We start from the raw sequence: 19,191 nt of genomic DNA on the forward strand, positions 1-19,191 counted from the left end.
CTAAGTTCTTCAATGGAAATACCTCCGTGTATGTTATTTCTAGTTATACAGCTGTGTATGTTAATGAAGGTTGAGTGGAAAGCAGACTGGTTTAAATCCAGGGAAGGTATTTGCATATATTTTGCACCTGAAAATGAAATATTTCACAGATTTGCCTATAGTTACCCTGCACTGCTGATTTTTTTTTTAACTTGACAGATGCTGCATGCATTAATTGGCTCAAGCTTTCACTATAGAGGCATTCACTTGTGGCTTAGACACTCCCCACTGCTGAATTGAGGGCTTGCCTGGGAAAGGCTGTTTGGCACAGTGCTGTGCTGCTCACTAAATGTCTTGCATTCACATATTTGCATGCAGTAATTTAAACCTAGTGCACATGCTTTTCAAAATGATCTACTTACAAGTTTCAGAATTGTAAAAGTGGAATGGCTATTATAAAGAATCAAATCCTCAATCGTAGGATAAATAACTGCTTTCTAAAAACAATTGAAGTTTAAATTTTAAACAGACAATTAAGTTGCTATAGATGGAATTCATATTGTGGTGTTTGCTTTTTACATTTTGCACTCACTGTTATGGTACCCAAGAGTGGTGGATGCTTCATAAATAGATAACAGGACCTTGCCTCCAAAAGCTTGCAAGGTAAATGGTAATCATAGAAACTTGTTCCTTCAGCAGATGGATACTTGCTTTTGTGTTTAATGTTTTGAAAGCAGTGTGCATCTGTATACAGCTGTTTCTTCCCCTAGATCAGAACACAAAGGTCTGTTGATGAGTTTTGAGGCTTTCTAGGGGGTTGCTTGGTCAATTTGACACACACCTGTGCCTGATAAGTGGTGGTAGAAACAAGACCCAAACACTGCTCAAGGCTCTTTATATTAGGATTTGTTGCATCCCCTCAGCTTGCAGTTTGTCTTGTTTTTACATTTAAACTTCAATGGTTTTGTGAGTGCGGCACAGACAGGCTTACTCCTTCTGTTTTCTGAAACGCTGCTGTGTTACTGATCCTTTAGAACAACGACAATGAGACGGCGCTGCATTGCGCTGCTCAGTATGGCCACACTGAAGTGGTGAAGGTTCTCCTGGAGGAGCTGACTGACCCCACGATGCGCAATAACAAGTTCGAGACACCGCTGGATCTAGCCGCACTCTACGGAAGGCTGGAGGTCGTGAAGATGCTGCTGAATGCTCACCCCAATCTTTTAAGCTGCAACACTAAGAAACACACCCCCCTGCACCTGGCAGCTAGGAATGGACATAAAGCTGTAGTCCATGTCCTCCTAGATGCTGGCATGGATAGCAACTATCAGGTATCTTGCCAATCCATGTATGAATCTAGTGCAGATGGAAGGGGTCCGATAGCAGCCAAGGAGGCTAGAGTCCTCTCCATAGAAAAGGGGCTATAGGGTAGGGCTAGCTTCTCTTACGGACTCTCTGGATAAGAAGAGTTCCCATTCAGTTCCTGGTCCCTTGTGAGGCAGATACACAAGTGAAATGTGCCCTGAAAGAGATGAGAGAACTTGTTCTTTTCCTACCAAATCACTTCTTAAAAGTTTTTATTTCTGTGCTAAACATCAAGTACTCTTACTCTTCTCTTTGTTTCCCCCAGGAGTACACACACTTTAAATAGATTTTGGAGAGTATTTACTTTGAATTCTAAGAGCCCTCCCATGTTTCACGTAACCTTTCTCCCACTTCCACATTCTAAATGCCACGGAATAGCCTCTCTCACTGACCCCAGTAAGGCATAGTCATTGTTTGTGAGTTTTTTTGTCTAACTATGGATGTTGTTAGTTTTTTCTTGTTGATATAACCCCCTTAAATGTCCTACAACAGTAATTCCTAAACTATATGGGGTGGGACCCCACTTTAGTGGGATCACCAGGGCTGAGTTAATGTTACTGGGGCCAAAGGCTGACATCTGACCCCCTGTTGCCCAGGGCTGACCCACAAGCCCCAGAGATTCAGTGCTGGGTGGTAGGGCTCAGGGTAAACCCTTTGGCTTCGGTCCCCCGCCCATGGGGGGGAGGGGGCAGGCGGGGATTTTGGCTTTGGTCTGTTGGAGTCATGTAGTAGTTTCTATAGTCAGAAGCAGGTCACAGTGCAATGAAGTTTGAGAACCTTTGTTTTAGGGTTACTGATCCTGATCTGGGCTCATGGTACACTGTTTAACTTTTACAGACTGAGAAGGGCAGTGCTTTGCACGAGGCTGCTTTGTTTGGCAAGACAGACGTGGTACAAATATTACTGGCTGCAGGTGAGAGAACGACATTTTGACACACTAGCCTGGAGATGGTTTTACCAGGAGCATGTGATAAGGGAAATGGTGCATGGTGCCAGCATTTTTCTCTTATCAGCCAGCTATGGAAGAATCTGGGTGACTCGTGGAAGAGGTATTCCCTGGGTAATTGGGTCTTCGGTCTGTTTGGAGGAAGAATTTCTTTAATGTCTGGTAATGACCAGAAGAGCATCTAAATCATGACTCGGTTACAAGAAATTGGCTTTATTGCAGATCATCTGAAAATGCTGTGTCTTCCTGCCCTCCTCTCTCTCTCTCTTGTAGGCATTGATGTGAATATAAAAGATAACAGAGGCCTGACAGCTCTGGATATTGTGAGAGAGCTTCCTTCTCAGAAAAGCCAACAAATAGCAGCTCTCATTGAAGGTAAATAGTGTGTGTGTGTTGGGGGGGGGGGGGGGAGCGGGGAGGCGGACAGGGAAGGGGCTTATAGGTTCTCATCATGCATATTTTTAATGTACGTGTGGCCTGCAGCCATACGACCTTGGTCTGTGATCCCAGCAAACATCATAGGGGAGGGCAGTGCTAGGAAGGAAGTGTTGAAGGATGCTGCAAGAAGCAGTGTTTTACCTCAGTAGGTGGTACTCTTCCTTCTGAGTTATTGATTGTGTGTCCCACCATGATGTGCTGGGTGCGATCTAGGGAAATAAGTGACTAGTCGACTATCTAATAAGCATATGCTTATTGAGTAGTTGACTAGTGACTCGACTAGTCGCTTCCTCCCTCTTTGCGGCCTCTATCAGAGGTGCAGCAAGGGGGGCAGGAGCAAGAGTCAGTGCTGGGGGGAGTTGGCTTAAAGGCCGGTTCCCTTCAGTACCATCTCTGGGGGGGAGCAGTGGAGGAAGAGGTGTAGTGGGCGATTGGGTGTGAGCCAGGAATCAGGTGATTACTCCTCCTCTTCCCCCACCCCACTGTGCTTCAGTTTTTCAAATGTATTGCCTGGTGGCTTTTAATACATTTAAATGGCAGAGCCACAGTGGGGTTAGCTCCCGGGGCCAGGAGCTAACCCCACTGTGGCTCTGCGGTTCCCTCCCCTCCCTTATCAACTAGTCGATGGAAATTCCATCAACTGGTCAACTAGCTGATTAAATGCCATTTAACATCCCTAGTGCAGTCTTGCAGGTAGGTGCTCCTTAAAACAGTCTTGCTGACATACAGGATCGACGACCCTTTGTTACTAGAGTGGGGTGTTAACTCTGGCATCCTAAGTTCTCACTTGAGTAAAATTTTCTTTCCATTGGATATGGGGTTTGGCGCTCCTTGCACGTAACTGTTAGTAATTCTACTTAGCATTTGTGTAGAGTGTTATCGGTTCCATGCACTCTGCAAACATGAACTAGTTGAACTTCTTGCCGCTCCTGTGAAGTTGCCAAACACTGTGCTCGTTTTTACAAATGGGGAAACAGACTGCTTGAAGGCTGGAAGCTTTCACGTCTTGAGTGGCATGAGTGAGACACTTAATCTCATGTGTCTAATTTCAGGCTTTTCAAGTTGGTGTTTCTAGCGTAACTGTCTTTCCCATGATCATAGGTCTCTGATGAGAATCAGTCTCTCTTGTCATCATGTGCTGGTCCACATGACTACACTGATTTTTTTCGGTCTCACAAAACAGCTTCACAGCAATCTGATAAGATTGGGTGTGTTGTAATTAGTTGATCTGTATAGAACATGGAGCACATGCTGCTGACTCAGGCAATAGAACTGTCTGCCTAACTTGGTAAGCAGCAACCCCACTGGTGAGTTTCTCACTATTTGAATGTTGCTTTTTCCTCTTTGCTGCACAGATCACACAACTGGGAAGAAGAGTGCGAGAGAGGCAGAGAAGGCTTTGTTAACACCTGTCATTCCTGCCACTGAACCTGCAGTCCGGCTACCACGTGGTATGAAATCTGCTGTCTGGGAGGCAGGGCTTGAGTTTCAATGTGGTGTTGAGATGACTAATGATGACTCTGCTGTTGCGAGTACGGAAGAGGCAGGGTTCAGTTATAATAAATCCAAAAGTCATGCTTTGTGCTCAGCAAGCCAAATAGTCTGAAACCATGATCCCTCCCCGCCGTACTCAGTTCTTTAAACACAGCTTGTATAACGTATCTCATCTATTGCCATTGAAATGAGTGGCTGTATACCTTCATAAATTCAGAGGGAGCTGCCATTTGTTTGATCTCCTCTTTTATTGGCTAAGCAGCACAGTAGCAAATGATCAGTAAAACACCTACCTAACATATCAAGTAAAATGCAGTTGTGATGCTTCCTATATGTGATTGATCTTCCTTTAGAGTCTATTAAAGTAGTGGCTGCATTCCATGGCTGCGCTGTAGTGACACAAAACTGATGGAGACTCAGATCTATAGAACAATTTTTATAACCGAGGAAAAAATCCTTTCGCCAACACTGATCAAGGAAGGAAGCCTTATTCCTAGAATGGTGTGAGCAGTCTTGTGGGTAAGACACCAAACTGAATGAAGACCCTGTCAGCTGTTCTCTAAAAGGGCAATTCCTAGTGAGTTTGGAATGTTCTTGTGTGGACTTGTTCATGGTATCTAAGCAGTGATGCATATGGCCTCAATTACTGTTCAGTTGCCAAACCCCTTCTCTTGCTTGATTTAAATCAGTAATGTTGAGCCATAGAGATATAGGCATGAAAAAAACCTTGATAGGTCACCTAATCCAGTCCCTGGTCCAAGGCAGGACTAAGTAGTATCTAAGCCTTTCCTGAGAGGGGTTTAGACACATGCCTATCTGTTAGCCAACTTCAGATTCTACAATCTCTCTAGGTAACTTTTTTTCTTTCAGTGCTTAATTTTTCTTGCAGTTAGGAAGTTTTCCTAATGTCTAACCTCAATCTCCCTTGCTGTAATTTCAGACCACTACTACTTGTCCCATCTTCAGGGATTAAGGAAAACCCATGTATTTATATATGGAGTTATACCTATCTCATAAAACTGGAAGAGACTTTGAGAGGTTATCCAGTCCAGTCCCCCGCCCTCATGGCGCAGGACCAAGTACCATCCCTGACAGATTTGCCTTAGATCCCTAAATGGCCCCCTTGAGGATTGAACTCAATGCTGTTTTAGTAGGCCAATGCTCAAACCACTGAGCTATCCCTCCCTCCAGCTGTTGCTTATGTACTTAACTGAGGGGGAACATAAGAATCTTTTCTTCTCCAGGCTAAACAAACCCAGTTGTTTCAGCCTTTTCTCATGTGTCACGTTTTTTAGACCCTTAATTATTTTGCTACTTTCCTTTGGACTTGAATTTATCCACATCTTCTGGTAGCCAGAACTGAACGCAGGATTGCAGCGGACGCCTTTTCAATGCTGAGTGGTGTGGGAGGATTACTTCCCATATCTTGCTTACAACACTCCTGCTAGTATGTCCCTGAAGGATGCTGGCTTTTTTTGGTAACAGTATTGCATAGTTGATGCATATACAGTTTGTGATCCCCTATAATTCTCTGATCCTTTTCTGCAGGATACCTTCATTTTCACTCTTACACTCACACACTCTAGTGAGAGTTACCCAGCGTTGCTCAGGAAAGTGGAGGAACAAAATTTAGAGAAACAGTAGTCCATTATCGTTTTGTGAATTGTAGAAAAGGTGCACTGAGTTGTATACGGATTAAAATATACTGAGCTCGACAAATGCACTCGCCCGTTGCTGGTAGGTTTTATCAGGTGGCGAGTGCAGGGTGGACTGGCCCGGTGGGCCGTTGTGACGGGCTGCCCAAAGCCCGCACTACGGGCGGCGTGACCCCATCCGATCTGTTGGCCGCGCGGAGGAGTGGAGTGCTGCTGGGAAGGGGGAAGTGCAGTGATTCTCAGCGCCGGGCTGCCTGTGTGCAGTTCCGGCGCGAGGAGGCAGGGCATGAGCCAGAGGGCGGGACGCCGGCAGATGCCAGCATGTTATGGCTCTGTTGATTTTAAAGGGCCGCGGCAGCTCGGCTCTGGCTGTGTGGCCCCGGGAGCTGGCTGCAGTGCAGCCAGGCCCTGCCCCGCCAGCTCCAGTCCTGCCATGGACCCAACCCCCTCACCGGTGAGAGACGGCTCCTGGCCAACCATCTGGCTCGCTTCACCCACCCCGCATCCCTTTGTCTCTGTGACGCCCTTTCCTCACACCACCCCTGTTCCCCTTTACCCCAGATCCCCTGCTCTCCCTCTTCCCTGCGACTCTCTGGTTCTGTGCCGCTCTTGCACCCTGCTCCCCTCCGATCCCTGCCCCCCCAGCTCTGTGCTGCCCATTCCCTGCCCCGCCCCTAGACCCCGATCCCTCTGCCCGTCCCGTTCCCCCCACGTCCCATTCTCCGTGCCTCCACCGCACCCTGCGTCCCTCTGGCTCTGTGCCTCCCGTTCCCAGCGCCACTCCGGTACCCCACCCTCCACTGTTCCCTGCACCCCTCTGGCTCTGTGCTGTCCCTGCACCCTGTTTCCCCTGTGGGTCGGGAGTGAGGGGTGCCTGTCCATAGGGAGGGGCTGGACAGGGCAGGCAAAAGGCTGCTGTGATCCAGCAGCAAGTGAAAGAAGGAGTTCACTTGAAGCACCTTTGCCTTTATGGAAAAAAACAAATGAAAATGCTACTTGCTGTTTATAGGGCTAAAATGCTGGGACAAAAATGAAAACAAAAAAAAAAAACCATTGAAAAATGCAAATGTGTAAAAGACGACAAAAAGGGGGGGGCGGCCAAAAATTTTTTGATTGGGGCAGCAAAAAACTTAGAGGGGAAGGGACTGGGCTGGACTGGACTGTGGGGAGGGGAGGGGAAAAATATGGGGAAGAGGCTTCTGTGGAGGGGAGGGGAGGAGAGGAGGTCAGGAGAAGAAGAAAGGGGAACGCACCAAGGGACAGGAGTGCAGGAGAAACAAATGCCAGGGTGCCAAGTGCAGACAATGAGGTAAAGGGCAGGAGGGGAGGTGTCAGTGGGAGGGGAGACAGGGTGATGCTGGGAGAGGAGAGAGTAAGGGCATTGGGGGCTAGAGTGGGAAGGGGGAGGTGCTGGGAGAAGGCTAGAAAGAAGGGGTGGGCATGAGGAAGGCGGGGATGGAGCAAGTCGTGTGAGGGCATGGGTATGAGGGAACGGGGGCAGAGGGTGGTGAGGGGGTGGGCATCAGGGAAAAAGAGAGCAAAGGGGGCAGGAGCAGTGAGGGAAGGGGGAGGCACCAGGAGGGTGCAGGTGCCAGGGGATTCTGGGGGTGAAGCAGAAGAGCAGACACCTGCAGGGGAGGGACCAGCACCAGAGGAGAGAGGCAGGGCAGGTGTGTAGAGGGAGGTGTTAGAAGAGGGGATGAGGAGGGGTAGCTCACATGATCAGAGTAGGGCTACTGGAGGAGTGGGCATGGGGGGGAGAGAAGGGCTGGTGGAGGGGGGCAGGTCTCAGGAAGGCTGAGGGCAGTGAGAAGGGCAGGAGTCAGGACAGCAGGGGAAGGTGAGGGGTTGGGGGGCAGCAGGCACCAGGGGAGCTGATGTGGCAAGGGGAGGAGACATGGCAGCAGAGAGAAAAGGTAGAGGTTTATGAGATTTATTAATAACTTGGGTGATATTTATTAATAACTTATTAGTAATTCCTGTTCTTATTCTTATTAGGAATTTATGCTATTAAAAACACTTGGGGTGGGGGGGTGGCGAGTCCCTTCTTTGTCTGGTGAGTAGGGTTTTCCAGAATTTGTCGAGCCCTGAAAATATATATAAAAAAAGTATAAAACAACCAATTTTACATGTTATCAAAAACTGTATTGTAAACTATATTTTTGTTTCATTATTCTTAACAAATATGTACACATTTTTTCCACTTCCAACTCTTGAACATGCAACATAGAGTTGTCCATGTGAAAAATAAGATGTCTCCAAATCAATTTCAGCTACTTTAAGTGACTGTCCTTGTGCTTTGTCAATATACATTGTTGATATATAAGTTGACAGTTGATATAACTGAGGTGAGAAGCCTGAGGGGAGGGAGGGGAAACGGAGCCTGCTGCCTGAGTCCGAGCCCGCCTTCAGCTTCCTTGTCCCTCCACCGGCCTTAGTGAGTGACAGACCCCGCCGCTTCCTCCGGGAAGCCACTTCTCCCCACACTGCCACGCTCCGTGCAGTCCCAGGGAGAGGCATCAATTTCTCATCTCTTCCCTCGCACAGTACCTTAAAACCTTCTCCTGGATAAAAGTTTATCCCATGCAAAGTTTGGTTGCGGTAGCTCTTATAGTGTCAAGTTATTAGCACATAAACTGTGTGTGTGCGTGCATGTGTGCGCGAGCGATTATTCCTTAAGAGTAGTACTTTGTGTTTGTCCTTACTGATTTTCATCCTGTTTATTTTAGGCCATGTCTCTGGTCATCGTTGTGAATTCTAGTCTTGTCCTTCAAAGTGCTTGCAACCCCTCTTGTCCCAATCCCATCCCTACACTCGATGAGTGTACTGTCTGCCCTTATCCAAAACATTTCTGAAGTTGTTGAAGGACAGATCCAAACCCAGGACAGATCCATGGAAGACCCCACTCCCTTCCAGCTTGACTGAGAAGTTGATAACTACTCTCTGAATATGGTTTTCCAACCATTTATGCACACCTTAGTTGCTCACAAGTTTGTTTGAGAGTCATGTGGGACAATATAAAAAACTGTACTAAAGTTGAGATCACATCTGCAGCTTCCCTCTATCCACGAGGCTTAAAACCCTGTCAAAGAATGATATTAGGTTGGTTTGACATGACATGTTCTCAACAAACTTATGTTGATTCTTTCTTATTACCATATTTTCTAGGTGCTTACTAGAGATGGTACATTTAAATCAATTAACTAATCAAATAGTCGATAGGATTCAAAAGCAGAATCGCAACACAACTGGTGCAAGTGGAGACTGCTTCAGTCCCCACTTGTGCTGTTTCCCACTGTGCTTCTACCTCCCTTGCACCCCCTGGAGACCGTGCTGGGGGGAACCAGTTTTTAAACCAACTCCTCCCAGCACCAGTTGCTGCTCTCCGGGCCTTGCTGCCTTTCTCTGATAGAGGCAGCAATGGGAGGAAGTGACTAGTCGCATCACTAGTTGACCATCTGATAAGCTTATGCTTATTGGATAGTCAACTAGTCGCTTACATCCCTGGTGCTTACAAGTGGATTTCTTGATTATTTGCTTGATAATCTTTCTGGATACCAAAGTTAAGTTGACTGGACTGTAATGCCCTGGGTTTTCCTTATTTCCCTTCTTATATACAGGTACCACCCTTAGCTAGCCCTGTAGGATCTCTTCTGCCCAGCATGAGTTCTCAGAGATAATTGAAAAGCCTCAATTTAAACAATTTTAGTCGGCTTCTCCATTTGTGCTTCAGTTACATTTCTAAAGAAAAGTACCTTCTCCCTGGCTGATTTAATTATTAAAGCAAGTTAAATAATTACAGATTTATAACTAAATAGTCTTTACAGTAGACTTGATATATCTTTTTGCTATGGACAAGATTATATTATAGCTCTATACAGTTGAGCAATGATACAATTAATCTGAAAATATTAAGGTATAATGTTTTACTATGTTAGAAAACAAATGATATATTGCTATTTACTAGATAACTTGTTCAGTATTTGTGTCAAGCTGAATGAGAAGTTTAACTGGAATTTTAAATACAACAGCATACAATGTATTGAACAATAACCTTAAATGTTTAGAATCGTTAACTTTTATCAGAACCAGTTTCACATTTATAATAATTATATTGGTTAGAACTTAACATATTGTTAAATTGCGATTTTTAAAATCGACCCGTTGAAAATGAAAAGAAATACGTCTTGTATTTTGTTACTTAAACGACAATATCTGATTTCAGTATCAAACCTCACCTCCTGCCACACATCATCAGTTTATATCTGCACTACTTGCTTGTAATCCTGCTTTGTTTGGCTCATACAGTTCTCAAAATGTGATTGGTGGGGCATTCTCATTCCCTCCAGGTGACGTGGAGAAAGCAGTGACTGAACTGATCATAGATTTTGAAATGCACCCAGAAGAAGAGAGTCCTTATGAAGCTTTATACAATGCCACATCGTGCCACTCCCTGGACAGCCTGGCCAGTGGGAGATCTTCAGACAGAGACTCGGTGAATAAGGAAGCAGAAACATCTGGTCTTAAGGCAGCAGGAGTCAGGCCTGTATGTAGTCATGTGTGTTTGTCTTTAGGGAACATAGAAAGTGTTTGCCATTCCCAGACGTACTGCACCCTTGCTACAGGCTCTTCAGGACCCAGCTCCACAGTGGGGAGTAACTTCTAGATCCTCCGCTTAGCTTGAGAGCAGTCGGGGTGGTCTCCCTCTTCAGCCTGGGATGTGCGTGTTGCCTCCACAGTATTCCCCATGTGTACCTACTTCTACGTCACATCAGTCTTTCTGTCCAAGTCTATAAGTAGGTGACTATGGCTGTGCTGAGCCAGACCAGTGGTCCATTTAGCCCAGTGTCCTGTCTTCTGATAGTTGCTAGTTGCAGATGGCTGACTGCACATTGTGAGAAGAGTATGTGTTTTAAATCTGCTACTTATTAATTGCATTGGTTTGGGCTCTGAATCCAACATAGTGTTGTGCTGCTGAGCTGAATTTGATGCTCACAGTATTACTTAAGCTGTTGGGAATATTTTTGTTTAAGCTTTAACTTCTTGGCTATGAGGAAACTTATGGAGCTTAGTATGATTCTCTGAGGTATGACAGTTTTCTCCGCCCTTGTCACCCTCTGCCCTCTCTAAAAAATGTGTAACCCAGTCACCTTTGGAATCTTGGTGGTAAAATCAAGTTTGAGGGTAAAACAAAGCTTGTTGCCTCTGGAGCTTCAGCTGTTGTGATAAGAGTTGGCAGCAAATTTGTATTGCATTTCATTTGCAGACAGAATCCTGCAGAGGGCGCTGGAGGCTTTACAAGAGTATTGTGTAGTGGTTGGGAGGTCTTTCAAAGAAATGAGCGAAACTAGCCTTTTATTAATTGCATCTGCTGGGTCTTTAACAGCTCTTGGCAACCTTTTGCTATAGAGTAGGTGGAATGTTAGGCTCCTGGCATGTTGTCTGTTTCAGGGTCCTTTATTGGGACGTTGCAGAGATAACGAAAGCAAGAATTCACTAGCTAACTAGATGCTGAAACCCGCTTTGTACATTTTTAAAATGAGAATCCATGTAATCTCCTTTTTCTTCTAGTACGTTGGTTACTGGATGAGTGGTGCAAGACCAACCTAAAAAACAAGTTTCAGGGAAAATTTCTACTAGACCCAAGCAAATGCTGCCATGAACCACAGCTGAAAGTAGACTAAGTCCATATATGAGGCCTTTTTGTAATAGTGCCTGCTTCAGGCCAAGTCTGCCCAACTGGGATAGGAAGTGCTCTGAAAAGTAGACACTTATTGGAGTTCCCCAAAATCTACTGACGGTTTGGAGCAAGTGCCTGACGATTCATGCTTGCCAGTAGGTGTTGCTGCTGCAGAAAGCATGAGAGGCTATAGCTTAGTCTAGAGCAGTGTTTCCCAAATAGTGTTCTGCAGGAAGTGAAAATAAGGTTTCAGCGAGAAAATTCCATTACAATAACATTTTATGATTTAAAAATAATTAATATTTAAGCATTTGTGAATTTTATTGAAAACAACTTTCATTTGTATTTGCCACGATGTGTCCAGCTTAGCCAGAGAGTGGGGACAATGTCACTACTCATTGCGATGTCCCTATTTTAGACTGTCAGGGGTTCCGCAAAATTCTTTCGCGTTTAAAAGGATTCCATAGCCAAATAAAATTGGGAAACACTGGTCTAGAGACAGTGCAAATGCCATTTGCACATGGCAGGATTTTTAGAGAAAAGTAGTAACCTTGTGGTCCAGTCTCTTGTGTCTTTACAACTGAGCACGCCTCTACAACATTTACTCCTACTAATGAAACGGAGTAACACAAAGTATCTGAATACGTTCTCCATTTCTTGCAGTATGCGCGATATGATGTGATTAATCCTTTGCAACTCCAAGGGGCACAGAATCAGATGCTTTTGTGAAGGAGGAAAGGCACCAGCTCAGCTGGGAATCTCCTGGCTCTGTTAGGGAAAACCCCTATTGCTGTCTGTCACGCTAAAAAGGCTGATCAGGGGATACTAGGGGGCTGTTCCCCCTGCTTGCTGTGCTCGCCAACCCCCCTCTCTCTGAGGGTAGGCAGCCCCACTCTTGCCCTGGCTGCTGGGGAGGGCCAAGCTGAGGACACAGCCCCCCCAACTCTCTCCCTTCAGCTGTTGGGGGGTTGGGCTTTGCTCTCTCCCTCTGACTGCAGGGGGCTCCTCTCAGCCCGGGAGGGCCTGGAGCAGAGACCACTCTGGCCCTATCTCTTCCCCTCCTTCTCCCCCTGACTTTGGCCACCGGGGAGCATGAGAGGCTGACCTGACCCTTGTGTGGGCTACCCCCCCAGGCCAGCCCTGGCCCTGGCTCCTCTCTCCACCCCACTCCCCAGGGAGCAGATGAGGTCACACTGGGCCCAGCTCTCTCCTCAGCTGCCAAAAGGGGAGTCCAAAGCCACCCCCGCCCTCCCCCCCCTGCCCCCAGAGATATAGGCAGCCCTGCCCCACTCCCACCCCCGGCCGGCCCTGGCTCTTGTGCCACCCCACCCCCCGGTGCCCTAAGCCTGCCCCAGCCGCTGTGAGGGGCCCAGGCCAAAGCTGCGCCAGGCCCAGCTCTCCCCTCAACCCCCAGGATTTGCTAGGCTGAAGCCATGGGGGTGGGGAGCGGGTCCTCTGCCCAGCTGCTGGAAGGGGAACTGGGCGCAGGCCCACTTGGGCCCAGGCCACACCAGCCCTGGTGTTCTCTCTCTCTCTCTCTCTCTTCCTCCCCCCTGCTGCCGGAAGGCGAGGCCGGGGCCGGGCCATGCCTGGGACTGGGCCAGTCCTGACCTGTTTTCTCCCTCCCTTTCCCTTTCCCCCAGCTGCTGCCAGGGAGGGCCGGGCTGAGGCTGTGGCAACTATGCTCCCACCCCCCCTTGCGGGCTGCTGCGGAGGGGAGGTCCAGGGCCGCGGAGAGGCCCAGCTCCCGGCCTGCACATGGTCCCTGGGGAGGGCCAGGCTGGAAGTGGGTGGGCTTAGCTGCTGTGGATGCAGAGTTACGTGGTGACATCACCTTTGTCATCCCACAGGAAAATTTCTAGCTACAGATATAGATGGGAGGAGGGGGGAAGAGAGAAAACATTCCTTTAAGCATGTAAGAGGGAGCCAGAAGGAAGGAGTTTAAAACAAAGCTGTTGATGTTAGCCTTTTAAACAGCAGAGAGAGCGTCCGCCCCCTCCCGCCAAGCCGCCCCCTGACGAAGAGGAGGAGCATGTGGAGAAGAAGCTAGGTCGCAGTGCTTCCTGTGAGGTAGGCAGGCTTGGAGTGTTTTTTATTACAGGGGTGGGGAATGAGCAGTTTTAAAGGTGAGCTTGAATGGTCTGGGAGCATCCAGAGCCGCTTTGTGAATCTGACCATGAAAGTGAAGGATTCATTGTGTGGGGCAGTACTACTAGTGGCTTGATGTGGAAACTTCCCTTCTGCAATAGGAATGTTAATTGTGGATAATCAGCTAATAGAGTAGTCGATGGAATTTCTCTAATAAGGGCAGCAGCCTGGCTCCTGCTCCATTTTAAACTGCAGAGCCGCTGTGGGGTTAGCTCCTGGGGGTGGTGCGAGCCGGGATTGCTGGGAGCTAACTGTGCTGCAGCTCTGCCTTTTAGACATAGTAAGAGGCGCAGCACAGGACTCGATGCAAGTGGCTCTTAGAACCTTCAAAGAGCAGCATCACTTGGCCTCTGCCTCCCCCTCCCCGCTGCAGAGTTAGTGCTTCTCTTTTCCTCACTCCCCCTCCCCCACTCCTTCCCCTTCCTCGCTGCCTCTGATATAGAGGCAGTAAGCGGGGTGGGGAAGAAATACAAGTAGTTGACTCGATAACCTGATTAGCCTAGGCTATTCGATTACTCTTTTACATCCCTATTGTGCAACCCTGCCAATGCACCTCAGTCCTGACCTGAAACCCTTCCTCCTGTTTCAGACTATGAATTCCCTTAAAGGCTTTGTATCAGGGAATGGTTTTGTGTTTTGCACAATTGTCAATTATCATGAACCCACTAAATATATTTTTGGTTTAATGCTGAAGCCTGTATTTGATTCCAGGTCTGGAGAGTTGCAAGACCATTGTTGCATCTTAGCTCCCAATTGTGGGTCAGTTACTTGGATGGTGTAAATTGGTGTCACTCTACTGACTTCGGTGGAGTTGAACTGATTAATACCTGTTGAGGACTTGGCCCAGTGTATTTGTAGGAGAGAGTTTCTCCCTCCTACACACGCCTAGTCTGTATATGCTCCCTTGTCATGCAAAACATGTGTTCACATTGTACTGTTGCTTGCAGTCTGTCTTGTTCTCATTTTGCCCAATTCCAGCATGGTCTGCAAAAGGCACTTCAATGAGAAAACACCCAAAATGTTTCCTTGGAGATTTCTTCTGATATGTAATAAAGATCCCCAGCGAACCTTGCTAGCTTCCTGCTCCATTAAAAATCTTAAGCGCTCTGCAAACAAGACGTAAAAATGCAAATTGAAAATCTCTTCTGCTCCTATCACTTGAATGGACTTTCAGTTCGCCAGACACCTGGCTTCAGATTTTTGATCTGATTATCTTGCTTCACTTCTTATTTGGAGTGCAGCAAGTATACAAAGTTGTCGGTAAAAATGCTGGATTGAAAAAATGTGTTGAACTGTGTAGTACACCTGGGGATGTTGTAGGATAAAATCTATTTACAAGGCTGGTCAATGATGGCCTATTGAATGGGTTTCAGTGCTATTACATATGGTTTTTCAGACAAATTTCGTAATCCTTTCAACATGCCTTTCCTTTGATGGGGTGTGGGGGAGCTAGGGAAAGGTATCACCAGGTAATGGAAACTAGAAACTCTGTTTACAAAGGTTAGCATGTTGGAGGAAAAAAAAATACATGGTCATGATCATAATGACAAAACGCTTGCTCCTACTGTACCTCCATTAAAAGTGATGTGGAAATGTAATCTTGCTGGGGAACGTTTGCTGGCAAACAGATGTGACTTGTCAGGGGCATGCTGATTTTGAAACCAGTTGCAGTGATGTAAACTACATGCACTGCCTGTATTACGGTAGCTGTTGGTATTGATTTATGGTAGATGAGATGATAAAACTGTTTCCGTCTCAAGCACTTATTTCTGCTCCTGAAGTTCAGGTTTTCCCAGAAAGTCACCTTTCAGGATCAAATTTTCTGTGCTTGGTTTCTGCCTGAAGAGGGTGGTGTGTGTGGGTTGTGTGTGTGGGTGTGTTTTTGTTCAATTTGAGAGAGATCCTTAATTAGGAATAAAAAGGCAATATTTCTGTTCAGATTGCAGGAAAGCATGGCTGACTGAATCTTGGCATGTATGGCCCTCATGATGGAGTGTTCTTGACCAAGTTAAGAAATTAATAAAGATCAATAACAAAGTGATACTGGTAGGCAATTAAAACCACTTCATGAGGACATTTCAATAAAGTAGCCGTAGAAAATCTTTACCAGGGCCCAATGCAATTCTGCCACTATTGTAATAACACAACATATCAGAGGGGGTAGCCATGTTTGTCTGTATTTTCAAAAATAACGAGTCCTATGGCATATTAGATTAACAATAAATAAATCTGTTAGTCTTTAAGGTGCCCTATGACTCCTCATCACAACATATGTTCCCTGCCAAGTCTGTCTAGCACAGGGGCAGCTGCTGGGACAACAAGCCTGAGTAAGGCTCTACATGTCTCATTGAAACATATGGTGCAGAATCCTCATCTACCTCCTCAAAACCTGTTAGGGACAGGAAAAAATCACGACAGAGGAAAATTAGATGAAATTATTTTTTTAGCTTCACTCTAGAAAAGCAAAGCTTTCATTTCTATTTAGAAATAGCCTGTTACTCTATTGCCATGAGAGAACCATTACAGTATGCATTTGTTCCCCACTTATGCTTCTTGACTTTCCCAGTTGAAAGATGTTTTGCACTTATGTGCAGAATAGCTGATTTCTCGTACCTCCTGAGTGAATTCTTTCATCGCCAATAGAACCCTTCTGTCTTTGTAGTGTAATAAGTGTGAGATACCGAACACAACTTCAGCTGGTCCTTTTACTGCTTCCACTGTCAAAATGGGAAGCTTAGACACAACTAGTCTCAAAGAAAGTGATTTTTTTCAGTGGTATTGCCTAAGTTTCTATCCTTGGAGGAAAGAGACAGACTTAGAACCTAAGTTCTCTGGGAGCTGCGTCTAGGTGGGGCTCATTTAGCAGCTGTGTGGCAGGGTGGCCACACAGCTGCTAAATGAGCCCCACCTAGAGGCTGCTGCCCAGAGAGCTTCTTGGCTGCGGAGGGGGCACTCACACAGCAGCAGAAGCTCCCTGCTCCAGACAACACATGTAGGTGGGGAAGGGGACATAAGGAGGGCAAGAATAATAAGTATGTGGCTGACATGGGAGAAGTTTGATTAGAAATCTGATTACAGCAACCGGGTTTGCCTGTAGCTTCCTGACAGGAAATCCAGCACGCTCCTCTACCATTCTGGGCTGGAAGCAGACTTCATGGGGTAGGTGGGGGAAATAGAGGCTGGCATCTGTGCAGTGAGGTGGGGACAGAGGGCAGTTGGTTTGGTCTGTCATAACTTGTTCCGATCTGGACTGCAGGCGGCAAGAGCCAAACCCTGTCTGTCACAGCACAGCAGCTGTAGTTAGGCTGCAGGCATAGGACTTTTTCCTGGGCTGGGGCTGGCTGTATGGGGTGGCACCAAAATTTCAGGTGGGTTTGAAAGCTTTTAGACTGCTTTGGAATACTGGAACAAAAGGACTAGTTCATGACATTTGCATGATGGCATTTCAAACAAAGTTTACATCAGTGTTAGTGGCTTAAGGTAAGAAAGGAAAGGATTCTTTTAACAATTTTTGTAGTGGTGTAGATATCTGCACACTTTGATCTTAATGATTTTTTTAAAAATTGTATGTTACTAGTTGATACATGGTCAGTTGTTAAAAGTGGAAGAACTTTACCATGGATCCTGTTTACTTTGACATTTCAGTTGGAGTTGGATTCTGGACAAGTGCTCTGGGGGCTTGTGACACACACAATGTGAAAGTTTCAAACCAGAACTTTTATCTTGTTTTACAGGTCTCTGTTTCACTTGCATAGCATGGATCTTAAACATTCCCCAGAGAAAGTGTATAAGCCTGAGTGAATGTGTTTAACTCTCCTTCCCGGTGTCTGTAAATATTGTATTAGTATTTTCAAGGAGAGCATGACTTATTTCTAGTTGACTCAGATTTATTTAGCATCTTAAAGCTGTGCATATTTTTTAGGCTATTACTTAATGGCCATTACTTTGATTTATTTATATAGCTATTTGCAGTACACCCCATTTTGGGGTGTTTAACTAGCTTGAGTTGTTAGAAGGACGATATTGTACTCCAAGGGTAGTGTTAATATATTAAATATCTTAAGCATTGCTCCTTGTTTTAATATATTGTCTTCCATACTTTTGGACTGTTTAAAATATATATTTATACCTAGGTTTTCTGTTTGCACTGGGACAGTCTGCACATCCGCATACAGCCTCAATATTGGCGGGGCACAAGAAATTTCATCCCTGCCCAAAGATGGAAAATGTTAGAGGGAACACAGCTTTCAAAGCCACCTGTTTTTAATTGAAGCAATAAATCTGAAAGGTAGCAAAGGCCATTAAGAAACAATGAGTGGTCCTGTACTACCTTAGGGTATGTCTACACTACCACCCTAGTTTGAACTAGGGTGGTTAATGTAGGCAACCGAAGTTGCAAATGAAGCCCGGGATTTAAATATCCCGGGCTTCATTTGCATCTTGCCGGGCGCCGCCATTTTTAAATCCCCCGGTAGTTCGGACTCCGTGCACGCGGCACGGAGTAGGTAGTTCGAATTAGGCTTTCTAATTCGAACTACCGGTACTCCTCGTTCCACGTAGCTGCAGGCACGGAGTCCGAACTACCGGGGGATTTAAAAATGGCGGCGCCCGGCAAGATGCAAATGAAGCCCGGGATATTTAAATCCCGGGCTTCATTTGCAACTTCGGTTGCCTACATTAACCACCCTAGTTGGAACTAGGGTGGTAGTGCAGACATACCCTTAGAGACTAACAATATGTATATATTTGTTAGTCTCGATGGTGCTACAGGACTACTCATTGTTTCTTTAAAGTTACAGATTAATGTGGCTACCCTTCTGAGAACTGTAGCAAATCATCCAGATCAGGAAGTGTTCAAAGTTTATAGGGTTAAATATGTTTGACAGGGTGTTAGGCAGCACAGACTGGGTGATGGCTCCTAATTAGGAGCAATAAGGACTTGATTGACTACTCAGTTGATGGATGTGATGCTAGCTTGATTCCTTCTGCCCATCCTTGGTCCATGTTTAGTTAGGGTGGATTGGGCAACACATTCTGTGGTCAGAAACAAGGCATCTAGGAGGACTCTGCATACCAGAGGGGTAAATGACACAGACTTAGAAAGAGAATTACAATATGATGTCTCTCTAGGCCTCTGTGGTGCGGAGGAAGAGCAGGGGAAGTGCAGCCGAGGAAGAGGAAGAGCATCCTTATGAGCTATTGCTTACAGCAGAAACGAAAAAGCCGCTGGCAATGGATAGAAAAACTAAAGGTAAGAGACCATACATACAGCTAGCAGTGCCCAGCCTCCCAGGATTGGCAGATGTGACCAGAGAGCATGCAGGTGCAAGAGGGGAGGAATTTGATCGTAGTTATTTCTCTGGGTTGGATGGCTGGGTTCTGTGCTGCAGTTATGTTCCTCTGGTAATGGCTTTATAGTCGCAGGGGAGAAGATTCAAATATTCCTGCCTCAGTACATGAAATAAGGGAAGGTTTTTTTGTCCTTT

At 46.1% G+C, this 19,191-nt stretch overlaps 1 protein-coding gene across 18 annotated transcripts in view; it reads left to right on the top strand.

Annotated features, from left to right (window-relative positions):
• The window catches only part of ANKS1A (ankyrin repeat and sterile alpha motif domain containing 1A), a 188,300-nt gene that overhangs the window by 72,120 nt on the left and 96,989 nt on the right, over positions 1–19,191 (top strand). For 12 of the 18 annotated variants that reach the window (XR_012897912.1, XM_075910428.1, XM_075910417.1 and 9 more), the window contains 7 exons: positions 1,014–1,310; positions 2,182–2,257; positions 2,564–2,665; positions 4,084–4,179; positions 10,227–10,423; positions 13,523–13,627; positions 18,836–18,956. Coding sequence is in view for 17 of the 18 variants with exons in the window: in XM_075910417.1 (XP_075766532.1) it covers positions 1,014–1,310; positions 2,182–2,257; positions 2,564–2,665; positions 4,084–4,179; positions 10,227–10,423; positions 13,523–13,627; positions 18,836–18,956 (994 nt within the window). In the remaining variant the exon portion in view is untranslated. The remainder of the gene's footprint in view (positions 1–1,013; positions 1,311–2,181; positions 2,258–2,563; positions 2,666–4,083; positions 4,180–10,226; positions 10,424–13,522; positions 13,628–18,835; positions 18,957–19,191) is intronic. The other 6 variants (XM_075910420.1, XM_075910431.1, XM_075910432.1 and 3 more) reach the window with 3 other exon arrangements.

This window comes from Pelodiscus sinensis, chromosome 27 (genome assembly GCF_049634645.1).
Source record: "Pelodiscus sinensis isolate JC-2024 chromosome 27, ASM4963464v1, whole genome shotgun sequence".
In the NCBI taxonomy this organism is placed as follows: Eukaryota; Metazoa; Chordata; order Testudines; family Trionychidae; genus Pelodiscus; species Pelodiscus sinensis.